At 42.7% G+C, this 19,709-nt stretch overlaps 1 protein-coding gene across 1 annotated transcript in view; it reads left to right on the top strand.

Annotated features, from left to right (window-relative positions):
* Nucleotides 1–2,120: 2,120 nt before the first annotated feature.
* Nucleotides 2,121–19,709, top strand: part of AMFR (autocrine motility factor receptor) — a 31,790-nt gene continuing 14,201 nt past the window's right edge. Inside the window, exons 1-7 of the mRNA XM_035118147.2 lie at nucleotides 2,121–2,720; nucleotides 11,947–12,039; nucleotides 14,326–14,490; nucleotides 14,845–14,997; nucleotides 16,298–16,338; nucleotides 18,167–18,299; nucleotides 19,398–19,531. Of these exons, the coding sequence (XP_034974038.1) occupies nucleotides 2,463–2,720; nucleotides 11,947–12,039; nucleotides 14,326–14,490; nucleotides 14,845–14,997; nucleotides 16,298–16,338; nucleotides 18,167–18,299; nucleotides 19,398–19,531 (977 nt within the window). The 5' untranslated portion in view covers nucleotides 2,121–2,462. The remainder of the gene's footprint in view (nucleotides 2,721–11,946; nucleotides 12,040–14,325; nucleotides 14,491–14,844; nucleotides 14,998–16,297; nucleotides 16,339–18,166; nucleotides 18,300–19,397; nucleotides 19,532–19,709) is intronic.

The following is a 19,709-nucleotide window of genomic DNA, read 5'->3' on the forward strand; positions in this document are numbered from 1 at the left end:
TCTGCACTAGTCAGTCATGTGAGGTTGTACTGAGAATAGCTGATTGACAGGCCGGTTGTCTCAAACGGGCATAGTGTGAGGGGTGCCAGGGCCCCAGGCGCACAATTTTTGAGGTGGCATGAACCAGGTGCCCCCATGCAGGCGACCCTGGCACAGCCTGGCGCTTCTCTCCACCCACTAAGACCTGCATCGACTGGCTGGGCTCCCCACTATGTGGGCAGGCGGCTCAGCACAGCCCTCCCTGCTTTGCTCTGGTGGGGTCGCTCCAGCAGCATCTGTGGTGAGGGCTGGGGTGCCCCCCCCCGCCTGGCACGTGTGCACCTGCTCTGGGTGCTGGCAAATGCTCTGGGTGCTGCTCTCAACCATCTCAAAGTTTAGCCCCACCTGTTCTGCTAGTTTCTGGATACAGTATTGTCATTTCTGCCCTGTGTCCATTTTATTAATTTAATTTATCGATTTGATTTATTTATCTACTACCTTTCATCCAAGGATCACAGGAAATTTTACAATACACAAACACCAGAATACATAACATAGTAACAAAACAAAAACAATAACCCCTCTTTCATTTGCAAGGAGATTGGCCTCCACATTGGGAGATGAGCAGGCAAACAAACTCATGACACTGTGGCTGACGTAATTAGGTCCTATGATAGTGTTTGCCATTTGCTGTTTATAAACAAATACAGACCTACAACACAAGACTTGTGAAGGAGGGGTCAGAAAACCTTTCTGTTTTGGCGGGACAATCCAGACACCATGAATTGGTTACAGAAGTTCTTAAATTTATTTTAGATGCTTTTTTGAGGGAGTGTAATAATAAATAGTCCATACTGATGCAAGTTCTTTTGTCAGACAGTTTTGAAAAATGTGAGGGGGCGGGGGTGGAACTGAAATATGAAAAATGGGTCCATGCTATGGGGATTTTATTATTCATAAAGCTTGCAGAAGGCTCCAACCCTGATGTCAACAGATGGAAGAGTTGCATGGTGATACCGGTATCTTCCAGGAGATAAGTACTGTATCCACTCAACTACTTTGATCTGCACAACTGGCTCTTTTACAATTGTTCTGCACTTGCAATGAATTGCTTCTTCAAGGTGGAAGCATCAGCCCTTTGGAACTCATTCCCAATTAATATTAGACAACCACCTTCTCTCTATTGTGTTTTGTGTCTGCTAAAAACTTAAAAAAAACAAACCCATAGTTTCATCTGCAGGGGAGGTTTTTTTTTTTTTTTTTTTTTACAAAGGACTGGAAATGTAAAGGATTGTGTTACAAGGCAGGGGATTAGTTGGCAATAGAAAGAAAGAAACCTCAATATTTAAAAACCTAACTATTGGTCAACAGGTATGCACTATATTTTAATAAGATGCGCAGAAACACTTGGACTATTCTGAACTGTAAGAAATGTGTGTGTGTGTTTGAATATTTTGTGTCATATACATACAAACCCATGTCTCACACAATATATTTATTTAAATTTGCTCTTCATGCTTACAAGACACCACCAAGGTTACAATGTTAAAATCAAAAGCTGTATTTTAAACATTTAAACAAACTAAGCATTATACACCCATCATGCATTACATTGAATATATAATTTATACACTTTAATTAGAAGTATAACTTTTGGCATAGATTATGCCTGATGATAATAATAAAGAGTGCGTATACTGTACTGTCCGTAGTATTAGTTACAGCCGTGTTGGTCTGCCATAGTAGAAACAATATTAAAAAAATTCTTTCCAGTAGCACCTTAGAGACCAACTAAGTTTGTCATTGGTATGAGCTTTCCTGTGCATGCAATTACATACTTAGTTGGTCTCTAAGGTGCTACTGGAAAGAATTTTTTTATTTTGTCCGTAGTGTGTGTGTCTAACATAATATTTTGTGTGGGTAATATATGCACACAGCACAAAACGTGCGTGTTTGCATGTGTCTAAAATATATGTAGGGGGTGTGATGTGTTAGATGTGTGAGCATATCCCGACAAGAAACCCGCCCCGCGCGGCCTGTTCCCCCAAAATCCACCCACCTTTCCCTCTGTCCGTCCCCTTTCTGTATTTCCCCTTCCATATTTCCGCGCCCGCCGGTCACTGCCAGGCAGGGGAAGGCTCAGCTGGGCAGCTTGTCCCGTCCCTCCACCCCAAAGTCAGCGCCGGCCGCCTTCTCCCGCCCCAGGCCGGAGAGGCCGCCGCCTCCGCCGCCGAGTCAGTGGGCCGGATTCGCGACGGAGCGGGCGGGCTCCTGAGGGAGGCGCTCATTCGCTCGGGAAGAGGCCCCGGGGCGGCCAGCAGCGGGCGGGCAAGCGGGCGACTGCGCGGTTTTCGCTCCCGAGTTCCGTGCGTGTGAGCCGGAGTCGGCGGGAGTAGGCCTCTCCCTGCGGGCGCTGGGCCGTTGCCGGGAGACCCCGCGGACCGCGCTAGCGAGCCCGGGCTGGAGCCCGCCAGGCCTCCGCGATGCCGCTGCTCTTCTTGGAGCGCTTCCCTTGGCCCAGCCTGCGCACTTACACGGCGCTCAGCGCCCTGGCCTTGCTGGGCAGCAGCCTCAGCGCCTACCGCGCCCTCAGCCAGGCCGCCGAGCACACGGAAGAGCCCCCCGGGGTGCGGCTGCAGCAGGAGACCGGAGGAGGAGAGGAGGGCGACCTGTCGCCGCGGACCGGGCCCGCCGCCCTGGACGTCGCCTATTACTTACTCTCCGACAGCCTCTGCGTTTGGGTGAGCCGCCCGGGAAGGGAAGGCGAGGTGGGGAGGCGTGACCCCCGGAGTCAGTGGGAGATAGACGGCCTGGGGAATAGGCCCCGGGTGGGGTGTGCGAGGGGGATTACTTCGAAGAAAGGTGTGAGGAGGACGGGGCTGCTGAGGGTGAATTAGGAGACGGGGCAGGGGTGGGCGCCTGATTTGGGGGAGAATGAGAGAAGTCATGGGGCACAAGTGGCCCACCTGTAAAGGAGGAAGACCTCTAGGCAACGTGGGGTGGGAGCCAACAACCCCACTCAGGCCGGTGGGCTAGATCCCACGAAGTTGTCCTCGGAGTAGACCGTAGACCTAGTGAAATTAATGGGTGCCGGTTGGACTAATCCTCCATGGAAGGTTGAGGGACTAGGCCCACTGAAATCGCTAACACTTAAGCATGTCTGAGTCTGGATTCAGCCCCGCTGGTGAGTGTTTTGTTTTTTTAGGGAAGAGAAGGTGCCTGGAGGAGAGGAGGAGAGTATTGTGGGGAGTGGGCACCTGATGTTTGGAGGGAGTAGGGCAGGGGCCAGCAAACCTTTCCAGCAGGGGGCCGGTCTACTGTCCCTCAGGCCTTGGGGGGGGCAGACTATTTTTTGGGGGGGGGGGGAGGAAACGAACGAATTCCTATGCCCCACAAATAACCCAGAGATGCATTTTAAATGAAAGGACACATTCTACTCATGTAAAAACCCGCTGATTCCGGGACCATCCGAAGGTGATTGGGCCAGATCCGGCCCCCAGGCCTTAGTTTGTTTACCCTTGGAGTAGGGTGTATCTCCCATCTTATTCCTCATAGACACCCTTCACAGCAGTAATTCCCTTGCCAATACAGTATACTCCTCCCTCTCAAAGAGGCCCAAAGAAATGTGGGTCAGAGGGTTGGATCTTGCAAGGTGTAGAGACATAGTGGGACACACTGGTGAAAATATTAGGAACGAGGATACTGCATAGGCTTCTCTTTCCCCCACATTATGGGATGTGTGTGTTGTAGGGGATGTTCAAGGTAGCATCAGGGTGATGAGAGTAACTCCGCATGGCATGGTGTGGGTATAATGACAGGGAATAGGGTATGTGTGCCTAAGGATCAGTGCAGGAATTACATGTGCTTGTTTGGGGAAGAGGGTTGCTAGTCACCCACTGCTCCCTGACATTCTGTTCCTATTTGCACATCTGAGTAGGGGGGGGGCATTTTTTTGGCAGAGTGATATAGCTGACAGAATGAGAAGGCATCTGAAAGGCAAATGTAAAGATTGTTAAGGGTCAAAAAGTGTGGGGACAGAGTAGCAGATAGGGAGTACTAAGGGTTACTCATTGTCCCTAAGGAGATATTTAGTGGAAAAAAGTAGTTGCTGGAAGCTGGCCTAGGAGTTTTGGGGATACATAATAGACAGCACCTAGAAAAATAAGGGGACAGTGTACTAACTAGTATGTAATGGTGCTAATGAAGAGTTCATTTAATGTTGGTTCCAACGTTGTCTGGTCACCTTGTATTCTCTTTCTTGCCTTGTTCTGAAGGGGTATCCCTTATTCCAAAGCATCTTGATGCCATAGTTGTCTGGTTCAGGGGATTTGCAGGACTGCAGGACTATAATTTTATTTTGGCTATTTGTTAGTTGCTTTTCAGGACCAAGTCCTCACAAAATGACAGAGAGAAAGAAATACAATAAACTTCAGGCAGAATATGAAGCATTGAGAGGATGTAGACAAATAGATGTATTGGAGATAACTGAACTATCAGTAGATTACCAAAGTGCTCTTAAGGAAAGGCAGTAGTAAAAATATAAGTTGATGGCTTTCCTGAATGTCAGAACTTAAGGGGCCAAAGCAAATGTTAAGTCGAAGACAGTTCTCCAACTGCAGAACTACTATTGAAAAGATGCTGTGCTGTGCGCTCAGCACCCTAATTGATTTCCTGCCCAGAGTGGCTGGGGCAACCTAGGACTCAGCTAGACTGGAAAAGAAAAAGTGATTTATATGCATTGTATGTGCGATATAACATTGTACCACCAGATGGCGACATAGAGTCTCATTTTTCTCTACGTGTTTTCCCTGTTTAAATTTACAACACTTTAAACTGAAACGCTTCTTTGATGTGTCTAGATCCAGCCCCAGTCAGCTGGGAAGCTAATAAATTAATAATAATAATAATATAATTTCACCACAAGGAGAAACCTCAGACACACAAGGAGGACCTCAGACACAGTTCTTAAATTTACAAGTAGGATCATATGAGAGCAGGCTTCAGTTTAGATGATACAGTCCTGAACCATTTAGGACTTTGCAGGTCCTAAATGGTTCATTATTTATTATTATTTATACCCCACCCTTCTAGCTGGGTTTCCCCAGCCACTCTAGGTGGCTTTCAGCATATCTAAAAACATAATAAAAACATAAAGCATAAAAAACTTCCTGATACAGGGTTGCTTTCAGATGTCTTCTAAAAGTTGTGTAATTCTTGACATCTGAAAGGAGGATGTTCCACAGGAAGGAATTGGGCCAAGACGACAACGATGATGATGATGCTACCATAGAATGTTAATCAGTCAGAAGCCTGGTTATAGAAAAATGTTTTTGCCTGGCCCCTAAAGATATGTAATGAAGGCACCAGGAGATTTTTGCTAGGGAGAACATTCCACAAAGAGGAGCTACTGCAGAGAAAGCCCATTCTTGTGTTGCTACCCTCCAGACCTTTCATGGAGGAAGCACACAAGGGCCTAAGATGATGATTGCAGGGGATCATATGGGGATAGATGGTTCTTGAGGTATTGCCGTCTTGAGCCATTTGAGTCTTTATAGATCAGAAGCAGCACTTTGAATAGGGTCCGGAAACTAATTGGCAGCCAGTGCAGTCAGGCCAGGATTGGCGTTACGGTATATGCTCAAACCATCTTGCCCCAGTTAGCAACGTGGCTGCTGAATTCTGCACCAGCTGAATTTTCCAACTGTCTTCTGAGGCAACCTTACATATAACATGTTGCAGTAATCTAAGACAGAGGTTAGCAGAGCATAGATGACAGACCTGAGGCTATCCCTGTTGTCGTGGTAGAGCACAGGGTACCTTTTGTCTCTCCCCCACCTTGGCACACCAGCTCTTCCTCCGAAGACCACTGGGCTGCCCCCTTTCCGGGGAGCACCAAGCTATACCCCGTCGCTCTACTGAAGTTACTGGTAGTCTGCCACCACCAAACGCTATAGCCAAGCTGTTTGGACAAATATTTCTCTGGTAGAGGGCAAAGCAGCAAGGACTGGTTTAGCAATATGAAGCCAGAAAGGACCAAAACCCACAGAAATCTCTCTTAACTATTTATTATAGAAAGATAGTTAAACAGACAGAATATAGCAGTTCTCAGGAAAGGAATTACAAAGATAAAACAATAAACAACTTAACTTACGAATACAAACTTAAGAAGGTGTTGAGAACAAAGCTGCATTTCTCCATCCTGGCAACTTGCAGCGGAGAGCCCAGCAAGCTCGGCATTTCTCAGGCTCTTTGAAACAGCAAGACAGCAGGCAGAATTTTTATTTGCAGAATAAAAAACACTTTCTCTTTACAGACTTAAATCCCCCCAAACCCCCTCAGGGCGTACACACAGCACACGTGGGATTTCAGATAACAAGCCAATCCACATTAGCTTTACTTTCAAATCAACCTATCAATAGAGGACAGTGCGTTTGTCTTGTCAATCAATTAAGAGCTTATGCAGATGTTCGGTGTTTACACATCAATCACTCCAGGGCAATCCAACCTTCCTGTTCTCAGACACAAATGAGAGTCCTTAGTTCTTATCAAGAGGATGTGAGATAAAGCAGCTGCAAGCTGTGAGAATTAACACTTAAATCAAAGGCTGGGAAGAGACAACTGGAATTCCCTCCCTTAAGTTGAAAAGGTGAACTTCCCAGGCCCAGGCTGTTTAAAGCTGAACCAGGGTCCCACAATGCTTTGCAGCTTTCCCTGCTTACTTTGCGGGGTTAGGCATAGAGATGCTTGTAATATCACGACACCTGTTCATATAGGGATGCAGTTGGGCCCCCAACCAAAGCTGATTGAAGACACTCTGCACTACTGAGGGTACCTAATCCCCAGGCTATGTACTCACTCCTTCAGAGGGAGTGTAACCCCATCACGAGCATGCAACCTCTCTTCCAGTCAATCTAGGGAACCACCCACTAACAGTTACTTAGTGTTACCTGGATTGAGTTTCAGTTTGTTTGTCTCATCCAGTTCATTACTGAGACAAGGCAACAGTCCAGCACATCAATTGCCACACTTGTAGATCTAAAGGAGAAGTAATGCTGTGTGTCACCAGCATATTGCTGATGACATTCTTCAAAACTCTGGATAACCCCACTCAGTGCTTTCATGTAGAAACCACTGAGTGGGGATTAAACAGCATAGGGGATAAAATAGAACCCCAAATTGAATGTTTTACAGGGCCTCGCCAAGTATCACCCTCTGGAAATAATCCAAGTTGAACCGGAACCACTGCAATGTAACAGTGCCACCCAGCCCTTAAATCGGACAGCTGTTCTAGAAGAATATCATGGTCATTGTTATCAGCCAAGATGAACAAGTGTCCAGAGCAAACGTGGTTGCCCTGACTGATTCAGGCATTTTGTGCACATCCTTGAGCCTTAATAACCAAGACACATCCAACACAAGAGGACTAGACAGTGCCCTGGACATTCATTGAGATTCATCTGCTGTAACAGCAGAGTCAAGATCCCAGTGGATGCAAGTGATTTTTTCCTCAAATGCTTTGCAAACAAGTCACAGCAAGCTACTGTCAATTCTCCCACCTCATTTGCACACCTGCAAAAGCTCTGCCAGATGGCACACTGAGGATGCAATGGAGGCAGCAAAGTGCGCTTCAGGAGGCATCAGCAGCTGCATAAAATGACTTTGGCCCCTGAGTCATAGGTCATAGAGTTTTGTCCTACTCGGTGCTTCATAGATCTCCCCGGCATAATCTCCCACAGCTCTTACACAAGTTCAGTGTTGGCAATTTGTTACACACACCACAGGCATGGTACGAGCAGGCTAGAATTATAGTTCCTTGGTGTCAATGAAGTGATCTGCCTTCCAGAACATTCTCTGGCCAGTTTTAAACTTGTAGAGCAAGGTCATTGCCTTGGGGTTGTTGTTAATGGTTATGCAACCTGATCAGTGGCCTCAGTCCCATGGCTACAGGCTAAGATTATGCTTGAGCTATGTATCTCATGTTTGCCCAGAGTGTGTGGAGAAATATACAGGGGTTACCTAGATTTTGCTGGCTGCATTCTGAAGCTAACATTCAAAAAGTGTGCACCTCAGTTCTCATCTGCTTTACCTGATTTTGTAAGTGAAATAAGACAGTGTACTTGATGCATTTGATAATTGCCTATAAAAACTCATGCCAAAACAGCAGGTAGAGTTCAGTTCAGCTAGAGTTCAATTCTGTACATCAGAGGTGGAGAAACTCATGCCGGGGTCTGAATGTGGTCCTCAAGGCCACTCTGCCTGGCCCTTGGGACTTTCTCTATGCCACACACTCACCAGGCCTACTCTGGACATTCTCAAGTGATTTTTCCTTTCTGAAATGTGTCCTTGAACTGTGATAATGCCACTTCCTTGTCTAGATAGAGAGATAATTGTGTGTGCGCGCATGCACCTTGCTGTATAAAGTTAAGAGTTGTTTCCATTGCTTTTGCTTAGGGTCCTCTGTTCATTTGTGGTGCCAGGGCAGGATCTGGGGCCAGAAATCTAGGGCCACAATATGCAGCAAGACTGGCTGACCACATTTGAAGTAATATACATTACCATCTTGTGGGACCCAGGTGGTGCTGTGGTTAAACCACTGAGCCTAGGGCTTGCTGATCAGAAGGTCGGTGGTTCGAATCCCTGTGACGGAGTGAGCTCCCGTTGCTCGGTCCCAGCTCCTGCCAACCTAGCAGTTCGAAAGCACGTTAAAGTGCAAGTAAATAAATAGGAACCGCTACAGCGGGAAGGTAAACGGCGTTTCCGTGTGCTGCTCTGGTTTGCCAGAAGCGGCTTTGTCATGCTGGCCACATGACCTGGAAGCTATACGCCGGCTCCCTCGGCCAATAATGCGAGATGAGCGCGCAACCCCAGAGTCGGTCATGACTGGACCTAATGGTCAGGGGTCCCTTTACCTTTACCTTTACATTACCATCTAAGAGGAGGGGGCCTATGACTATTAGGTTCAGGTAACCTCATCACTGCCCCTGTCTAGTAACAAAACATTCTGGCTTTGCCTTGGTTAGGACTGAAGACCCATTCACGTTGTATAGCTATCTCAATCTGATTATTTTGTGCTGTAATGGTCGCTGAATTGAAATTACACACTTGACCCAAAATATCACTTAACTAATAAAGAGATAGAGCGCTTCAGTTATTTCAGTTTTTGAAACAGAGTTTGTAAGCCTTGAATATCCTGCACTTTATTTATTTATTTATTTATTTATTTATTTATTTATTTATATACTGCTATGTAATTAAAATAATAGTGGTTTACAGCAATAAAACGCAAAATCATTTTAAAAACTGTATAAGCAAGTTAAAAGGATGTTAACCATTGTGGAAAGGCAAGCCTGCACATGAGTCTTTTGGGGGGTATTTCAGATGCAAGATGTATTATCCTGGGGAGGTGACTTAGTCTTGTTAGTCTTCAATATTCTTCAGCAGAGTTCTACCATATGAACACCCGAAATGCCAGTTGCATTTGGCCAGCCTTCAACAATGGCATGTATTGTGCAGCAGGAGCCACGTGTGATCATTGTATGACATTTGAACAGTGGTGATTCTGTAAATGATTGCTAATTGAAGACATTAACCACTCACCAGGAATACTGGTACCCACATCCCTTACAATTGTGTCATTCAAAGTCTTTCCTTTCTCACAGCCTTTGGGGAAGTCTGCAGTGTTCAGTGAGGTTTTCATCACTTATTTATTTCTCATCACTTGTTTATAACTGAGAGCTGCCCCAGTATTAACAGTATCAAGAGTCTTTTTTAAAAAAGTTATAGCAAAAATGTTTTTCTTTTTCTCACCATTCACTTTAAATACTATGACTCCTAAACATTTTTCAGTGTATATGAATAGTCATCTACAGTATGTGACATTAATAACAATAGTTGGATAACTTTGACAAAGATATCTCAATGTCTACTATGTCTTGCAAAGGGAGTCTTGTGTTTCATCTTTGCAGTAGAAATTGGTAATGTTTATACATTATGACAAACCAGGGTTGCTGGATTTTTGTGGTTTATTTTGCACAGGCAGAAATCTGCTGCAGATGGCCTGATTGCTCCCATTTGCTCCTCCACTGGCGAAGCCAATCAATAAGCTGTAATTCAGCTTGGCTTCCCATGATGTTCAAACTCCCCAGGATCATGGTTTATTTCTTAAAAACAAGCCAGGACAACAAACCATGGTTGGAGGTCAGCTAGTGACCCCGGTTTGTTAGGGAGCAACAGACCACAATCCCTAGTTAGATGTCATGGGAAGCAGAACTTAAATGCAGCTTTCTGACTTGTTTCTCTTGCTCATGCCAGAAGCAAATGGCCATTGTGCATGAGCACACATGATTAGTTGGCAACCCTTTTTATAATGATGTGCGAATGCAGTCAGTGAGCAAAGGTCAAATTGCAGGTGGATGAGAGAGTTGGAGCCTTTCCTCTGCTTGCTTCATTACCCCATGAACCCCCCCCCCCCCCGAGACTGACTGAGAAAGCTGTAGGCTGTTGTAAAATCTTGTTCAATTGATTTAAAATCTTGTTTAATTCTGCTATTATGAATGAAGCAGTAAACTTAGTTATATACACATCTTGCTGGTAAGTGAGACTGTAATTTAGAAATTTAGAAATTAGGTCGCACAGTTTTAAAGAAACATAGCTCTTTGCTTTCAGAATTGGACATTTTGGAAATGCATTGTACTGTTGTTCACATTGCGCTATCTGGGCTACAAACCACAAACCTGAGGCTTGAGGTCTGTTCAGCTGGGAACTTTGAGTAGCATTCATTTTCATTTAAAAAGGCAGAGGCAAACTGGCTCGGCCACATTTTTATGTTGTTTGGTTCATGCTCTTATTCAACTTATTAAAGTGATGTATGGAAGTGAGAGCTGGACCATAAAGAAGGCTGATCGCCGAAGAATTGATGCTTTTGAATTATGGTGCTGGAGGAGACTCTTGAGAGTCCCATGGACTGCAAGAAGATCAAACCTATCCATTCTGAAGGAAATCAGCCCTGAGTGCTCACTGGAAGGACAGATCCTGAAGCTGAGGCTCCAATACTTTGGCCACCTCATGAGAAGAGAAGCCTCCCTGGAAAAGACCCTGATGTTGGGAAAGATTGAGGGCACTAGGAGAAGGGGACGACAGAGGATGAGAGGGTTGGACAGTGTTCTCGAAGCTACGAACATGAGTTTGACCAAACTGCGGGAGGCAGTGGAAGACAGGAGTGCCTGGTGTCCTATGGTCCATGGGGTCACGAAGAGTCGGACATGACTAAACAACAACACCCCGTGTTACAGACGGGATCCGTTCCAGAGGCCCATCTGTAACGTGAAATGCCTTTAACTCAAAGCGCTGTGTCTGCGCAGACGTGTGGCACGATTTGGTACTTCTGCGCAGGCACAAAGCGCAATTTAGCGCTTCTGCGCAGGCGCGAGCGGTGAAACCCGGAAGTAACCCGTTCTGGAACTTCCGGGTTGCCGTGGGACATAACGCGGAAAGACGCGACATGAAGCGGATGCAACATGAGGTCTGACTGTATGGAATTTTAAACTGGGGGAAGTATTGTTTTTGTTTGTTACTGTGTTATATATTTTAATATTGTAAACAACCTTGTGATTTGTTGAAATGTGTTGTAGGATACAAATATTTGTATAAATGAAACAAAATAACATGGGTTTCTGGAGGTATTTTCTTGTATCCTAGGATGGCCTCTTTTCCAGGGAACTTCCAATGTAGCCTTTACCGGTAATATTATCTGCTTAGGAGGGAGAGAGCCTAATAATCACCATTTTACACCGCTAAACACTTGAAGGAGGCAAAGGCTGATCACAGTTGGGAGAAACATGGTTCTTGATCAGTTGGGCAAATTGGCCAGGGGGTTCCAAACCAATGAGTTTTAATGGCAGAAAATTCATGTTGAGACTCAAGACAGGATAAGCATAACATACAAATATATTTTATTTTTTGTTCCAGGTACTCGTGAATACGGCTTGCTGTATTTTGATGCTGATTGCTAAACTAATACAGGGTGTTGTGTTTGGTCCCCTCCGTGTTAGTGAAAGACAGGTAAGAAAGTCCTGTAGGTCTTGCTGGTGGGTAGACTTAACAAAGAACTTTGTGATAGGTGGATTAGTGATTTTCATTTTTCATCTGGGAATATTTGGTGTTACTCAGGATTAAATTTAACCTCCAGGAATATGTTTGTACGTAACCTTCCTCCTTATTCACTATATATAGAAAATAAAGTCTTGCTTACAGGTACATCTTTATCTGACCATGGTATGCAGATCAATTCGGGTAATTATAGAAAGTACAGTAATTTAAAACTTAGGCTGTGTTGCTTAGAGAGGTACTGGCTCAGCTCCAAAGTTGAGAGGTCTTTGATTATACTAGATTAGAGAACAGATGGGGAATCTGTGGCTCTCCAGCTGTTGTGGCTCTCCAGATGTTGTTGCACTAGTGTTCTCATCATCCCGGACCATTATCCATACTGGTTGGGACTGATGGGAGTTGTAATCTAAGAATATCTGGAGGACCACAGACTCACCATCCTTGTATTAGAAAGTGCTGCTGAGATCATAGCTGTCGAAGTTTTCCCTTTTCTCGCGAGGAAGCCTATTCAGCATAAGGGAATTTCCCTTAAAAGAGGGAGAACTTGACAGCTATGGCTGAGATATTTTGATGAAGGACGGTATATAAATCTTTTTTTTAAAAAAAATAATGTTAATAAAGGAAGATGAGTTATGCTTATGCACTCTAAAATTAATTCTGGGTTTGAAAATGAAACCTAAGAGACTTTGGTCACCCTCATTAAGCCATAGATTAGATTTTTTCAAGCAGCCTAACAAGCAACAACATCCTGATTACTGAGGAAAACACCCAATTTCTCAATACGTATTCTTGAGCTTGCAGCATATACAGTACATGTGAAATCTGAGTAGTAATGCATAGCCTTGTGAGGTTTGTGTAAACCAGGCTGTTGACTAATTAAAAAATAATAATTCTACTTTACAGTGAATTTTATTTGAGTCCTTGTAGTTACACAGATAAGTTTGACAACATAACAGAACAATCCTACTAGAATGGGGAAAAATGGTGTAATAATAAACTCAAAAAATGTTTCAAAGGCATCCAAGTATCTTGTCAGGACACTTGTAATTTTAGAATAAACCTCAAATAAGTGATGTATATTCACTAACTATAGCATCCAATAGACTTATGAAAAGAAGATGCTATGTTGCTTATATGCAAGTAAAGATGCAAGTTACTTGTGGCTCACTCCATCACACGGTATTATATACTAGATTTGTATTGCATTTTCAATATTAATCAAGCATAAAACAAATGGTGAATAACAGAAAAGCATTGTACAATTCAAAGCGGAAATATGAGGATGGCAAATCCTAACAAATTGGTCAATCATTGTGTGCTTATTGTACTCAAAATTGCATTTCTGTGCACTCTGGCACTCATCACGGTCCTCCGTGCGCCAGTAGTGGTTTAGCCATGCTGGCTACATGACCCAGAAAGTTGTCTGTGGACAAACGCCAGCCCCTTAGGGCTGAATAGCAGGATGAGCACCCCACCCTGTAGTTGCCTTTGACTGGACTTAACCGTCCAGGAATCCTTCACCTTTACTTGTACTCAAATACCTTGATACACTGGAGGGACAGGATGGTTGTGCTGTGCGTAAGAAATAATTTATTTGCAATTTGGTTTTATTATATCAAGTCTGCTTTGTCCTCTGGCTACTTTTAGTTTATGTGATAGTTTCCCTCATAAAGCTATTTACCAAACTTTAGTATACCAGAAATCAAGATTAATTATGTTTTTAATTATATATTTAGTACTCCATGTTGAACAAAGTACCTGTCCCCAGATATTCACTTAAAAGATTTCCCACAGATTAAAACCCTCCCTAAGAAGCAATAACAAAAAATGCTGCCAAATATCCTTACTTCCTTGTACACTATCCACCATTTTTGTAGTGTTATCCAGAATCTGTAGCTTACAACTATCATTATCTGTGACCATTGGCCAAGTTGTCTGGGGTTGATGGGAGTTGTAGTCCACACAATCTGGAAGGCAACACTTTGACTAACCCTGTCTTAAGAGTATAGCCTGTGCACCATATTTTTCTATCTCTTACTTCCTAGTAAGGACCTCTTGCATTTTAAAGAATCAGTGTCTTTGCGGGTTAATGACACCGCTCCACATCTAAGGTAGATTCTTAGCTAAGAATGTGGGCATAACCCCTCAGCATAATAACTTGTAACAGCTGTTTTCATGTGTGTGCTTGTAGCTCCAGTTCTTGAAGAATTCTTTTTAACTACATGTACAAATCTATTTCAGCATCTCAAGGATAAATTTTGGAACTTCATCTTCTACAAGTTCATCTTTATTTTTGGTGTACTAAATGTTCAGACGGTGGAAGAAGTGGTCATGTGGTGCCTTTGGTTCTCCGGGCTCGTGTTTCTGCATCTTATGGTTCAGCTCTGCAAGGATAGGTTTGAATATGTAAGTTTTTGGCTGGTGGTTTAAAGTTGAGGATGGGGGTTCTTTTATACAGGAGTGTATGTATTCTCTTGCCAAAGAAATCTAAAGTTGATACGTAGAATAAATGATGGAAATCAGTTTGAGTTGTTTGTTTTTGCTTGAGCTTGTCGATCACCTCTATGGTAAAGAACAAATAAATGCTGGAACGCTTTTCAGCATACACCTCCTGTTCAAGTTGTACTTCAGTCTATGTGCCAGTTTTCTGTGCTTCTTTTCAAGTTCTTTAACATGCTTTGGCTCTGCAGGAATTCAGTGTGTTTTGGAAGTAAATAGGAGCAATTGGTGTTTTCTAATGCCTTCATTTGTATATTTCAGCTCTCCTTTTCACCCACCACACCAATGAACAGCCACATCAGAGTCCTGACCCTGCTAGTAGCTATGCTTCTTTCCTGCTGTGGACTAGCAGTTGTGTGTGGTATTATTGGCTATACCCATGGAATGCACACATTATCTTTCATGGCAGCAGAGGTGAGATTTCTTGTTAGTGTGAGATTAATGTGCTCAACATTTTCTGGTTAGCCTTGTTTTATTTGTGCAACCTTGCTTGTGTACGCTCTAATTCTCTAGGCAGAATACATCAGAATTTATTTTTGATTCACAGAGTATCCAGTGAATAGGATACTGCATTTTATGCTCAAGATTATTAATATTTTTTGCAGAAAGCAGTGTGAGCAGTAACATTCTGTTGTCTGGGCTTAGGAAAACTCAAGTCACTGTATGAATTGGTGAATGTAGCCTGTTTGAAATAATTGCCCTCTGTATTAAGTGCTAATACTCTTAATGGTTCTAAAATATATTTTATTTCAGGATGGTTTACAGCATTCATTCATAATGGAGTTTGTGAGCCCTTTGATCTCCAGGAGTCCCTAAACTAAATGAGTATAAGAGAAGGAAAGGAAAGAGAAAAAAAATGTAAATTTAAATGAATAACCAGTTGTATAGAAAAGGAAATAATGGTTGCAAGAGCAACCTTCTACAACCTTCTACAAAACACTTTCAGGTGTTTTGGACTACAACTCCCATCAGTCTCAACCATCATAACCAATGGAATTATGCTTATTTGAACATAAGGTAGCACATGCAAATGGTCTCCTCCCGTAACTTGTGAGGAGGGAAGTTGCCCAATACTGCCTGTAGTAGCAGTTTTGGTGAGCAGAGGAGGAATTACTGAAAAAAGATACCAGACAATGTTTTTAAAATGAAAATTTAATTAATTAACAACACCACCACCACCAGAGTTGTACCAAATTCAGCCATCAAGGACATCTCTTTTTATACATGGCTTATTATTTCCTTATACAACAAGCTACTACTTGTGGCACTGACCTTTTAAAAAAATAAATGGAAATCTGAAGGAAATATAATCCTCTTATGTCTTATGACAAATGATTATATCAATTTTCACTACCATCTCTAACCATTCTTAAGCTTCTCCCTAGAACAATAAGAACTATTTGCTTGCAAGAAGCTCCCTTCCTGCCCTGATCAGTCTTCCAAGGGGGAGAGCTTACAGACCATCTATTGTATGGTACCATTCTGTTTCCTTCTAAAGGAGCCCTTCTAATTCCTGGAGCTTATTCCTTCCCATAGGAAGACAGCATAGACTTGTTAGCAAAAGTTTAATACTGAAATTTAAGAAGCACATTTTGTCCTGCCTGTCTGGAAAAGCAGTTTTCTTGTTTTTCTAGTTCTCTGCCTCAGGTTTCTAGTTCTCTTATCAGGTTTCAAACAATTCCAGTGAATTGTTTCCTCTTTTTGTTCCCTACAGTCCCTACTTGTTACTGTGAGAACTGTGCATGTGATTTTACGGTAAGTAAAAGATTGGGGTTTAGGTAGGTAACAAAGGGCATGTGTTTGATTTCACACACAAAGCATGTGTGTTGTGAGGAGCATGCTTCAGTTGCCCAACTGTTCTCCCTTTTCTGTTTTATTTTCAATAAATGCAATTATTTTCAATAAATTATTTAATGGGATTGGGCGACCTTTGGCCCTCCAGAAGTAGCTGGACTACAACTCCCAGCATTCCTGATCCTTGACCCTATTGACCGGGACTGATGGGACTTGGAGGCCAATATCTGGGTTACCTCTGAATTGCAGGATGGTATGATTTGTTTTATGTAAAAGGCATAGAATAAAACATTAGTATATTAAAATATAATGGTGTTATTCTGAAACTTCGGGTTAAATTATGGTACTTAAAAAGGCATGCAGTAGGACTAGGATGTACAGATTGATCAACACCAAGGGCCACATCAGAGTGATTATCATGAGATAGAAGACCACATCATAGCTGCCAATTTTTCCCTTTTCTCACGAGGAAGCCTATTCAGCATAAGGGAAAATCCCTTTAAAAAAGGGATAACTTGGCAGCTATGGACCACATCTGATTTTCATATTTTTTTAGTACTTTCTTCTTTTAATGGTATAGTGACTGCTTCACTCTGGCTGGTGCACCTGTTCTTATATTCTTACTTATTCAGCAAATGAGTTAAATGAGTCAGTCGTAAGAAGATGTCTGATTTTATCAGCATTAAAGTTGAAAAATATAATGCACTTAAGTCCCTTCTCCCTTCTCCTTTAACATCTTAGATTGTTTGCCTCAATATTTTCTATTTTTTCTTTGTAACTTTATTGACTTCAAATTTCTGTAGAAAAAATATGCAGTTAAATCAGAGTGGTTTATGGAATTTATATACCGGTAGGTTCCTTTGATCATATCTCTGGTGCAGTATGTGTTTTGGAGGCTTTTTTTTTCCCAAATGGATTTTTTAAAAAATTTAAATGAAAGTTTTAAAATTTAGATTCATATTTTAAAAACTCAATAAGTGCCATGGTTTAAAATCAAATCTGAATCAAAATGTTTAATATAAACTTGTTATCTATTCATTCATAATCTCTTCCATCTCAATATGAATCTCTGTGAAACACATGAGTTTAAAATATATATACGGTATGTAGAAGACTGATTCAGGAATGGTGGGCTGGCATTACGCACATGATACAGTAGATTCTTGTATATCTTCTTGTGTGAGCTGTAAATATTTACTTAAATTGTTAGCCACAATTATTTTATTAAATTTGTATATTGCCCATCATCCAAAGATCACAACATAAAAACACAAAATTAGAACACAGATACATAATAAAAACAAACCAATAACCCCACTTCCACAAGCACATCTAAAAGGCCATAGATTGCTTAATCAATCAAAGGCCTAGTTATAGAGAAACGTCTTCTCTTGGTGCCTAATGATATGTAATGAAGGCATCTGTCGAGCCTCCTTGGGGAGAGCATTCCACAAGTGGGGAGCCACTGCAGAAAAGGCGTGTTCTCCTGTTGCCACCTTCCAGACCAGGACTGGTGTAATATGCTGAAATCACATTATTTACCTCAAATAAGGACATTCAGGTCTCTGAGCTTTGACTCCACCTGCCTTTGTCATTCCTAGCCTGGCCAAGTAAGGGGAGAGGGGAGAATAGAGCCCACATGATGTATAACCCTTTTTTACAGATGTGCTTTAGGTGAGCAGATATGTACTAGTTTGTGTTAAGAATGAGTCTTTCATTAATGTTGATATTTCTAAAACTGGCAAAATGCTTTTCAAATAGCACAGTGTTCACTCCTTCCCTCACTTAGGTATGTCATTCATCTGTGGGATCTCAACCATGAAGGTACCTGGGAAAGCAAGGGAACGTACGTTTATTACACAGACTTCATCATGGAGCTAATGCTTTTGTCACTGGATCTGATGCATCACATTCACATGCTGGTATGCATTGTTAACTGATGAATCATGGCCTATATAGAATGGGAATAATATAGAACTGGCTTTTATAGAAGTGTTTAAAAACACCTTTATTGTTACTATTTATGGCTTGTTACGTCCTGCATCCTTAAGCCATACTAAAGAAGGATTGTGAGCATGTGGGGAGAGAACTGTGTGGGAGAGAACTTCAGCTTTGATTGCTATTTTTGCTGCAGTATTTCCTGCTGTAGAAGAGAAGAGCCACTTTCTCTTCTGGACTCTTTGATTGTGGGACCTGCTGTGGTAAAAACAGCAAGTGTAGCTTTATTTATGGATAACTATGCTGCTTTTCAAAATTAAAAGTTTTCCCAAAGTGACATACAATTGATATCATAAAACATTTAGTAGCAGCTAAATGTTATAGCCCAGGGATGGAAATAGGGTTCAAATTTTACAATCAATAGCTGGCTCAAAAATATTTTCTCTGTAAACCAGGCATCCCCAAACTTTGGCCCTCCAGATGTTTTGGACTACAATTCTCATCATGCCTGGTCACTGGTCCTGTTAGCTAGGGATTATGGGAGTTGTAGGCCAAAACATCTGGAGGGCCGCAGTTTGGGGATGCCTGCTGTAAACTCTGGGGGCCTGCAGTGGCCGTAATCTTTGTTTGGGCCTACCTTTAAAACCAGCCTGAAACATGGGGCCCATTTTTACTTTCTATCTAAATGACCCCTTGCGTCACTTTCAGCGCTACAATTCCGTGTTTCTATGCTGTTGTCACTCTAGTCAGGTCTTTCTCCTCCTTCCTTAATACGGGGGGAGGGGGGGGAGGAAGTTTGTTGCTGTTTGGAAGCCCAAACTAAGCAGCACTCTGAATGAGAACTCAATGAGCAGCTTGTTTCTAGTAAACTCAGAGAGAGTGCTGTGGCAGCTTTTAGGATGTGGCTGCATTGGGACTTCAAAGCCATATGCACAGTAGGCTAATTTCCGGCATTGTCTTTTTCTTGCCTGGTGTGTTTGCATGCCATTCATGTCATTCTCTTCTTTCTCTCCCTGTCCACCCACACCTTCTCTTATGTGCTGCTGGATTACTTAATGCTCTTTTAAATATTTGTTTGGAAGCTGTTTGGCAATATCTGGTTGTCAATGGCCAGCCTGGTGATCTTTATGCAGCTGCGTTACCTGTTCCATGAGGTTCAACGCAGACTTCGCCGCCACAAGAACTATCTCCGTGTGGTTGGAAATATGGAAGCGAGGTGAGCAAGTTACTCTTAACTGCACAAGAGTAGGAGAGAGTCCAGTCTCACAGTCTGCTCTTTTAGGATTGTACCCAGTGTTAGTCATGCTCAGAGTAGATGCATTGAAACTAGTGGGCATGACTAACTTAGGGCCATTAATTTCAGTAGGTCTGTTCTGAGTAAAACTTAGTTGGAG

The sequence above is a fragment of the Zootoca vivipara genome, chromosome 6 (genome assembly GCF_963506605.1).
Source record: "Zootoca vivipara chromosome 6, rZooViv1.1, whole genome shotgun sequence".
NCBI lineage: Eukaryota > Metazoa > Chordata > Lepidosauria > Squamata > Lacertidae > Zootoca > Zootoca vivipara.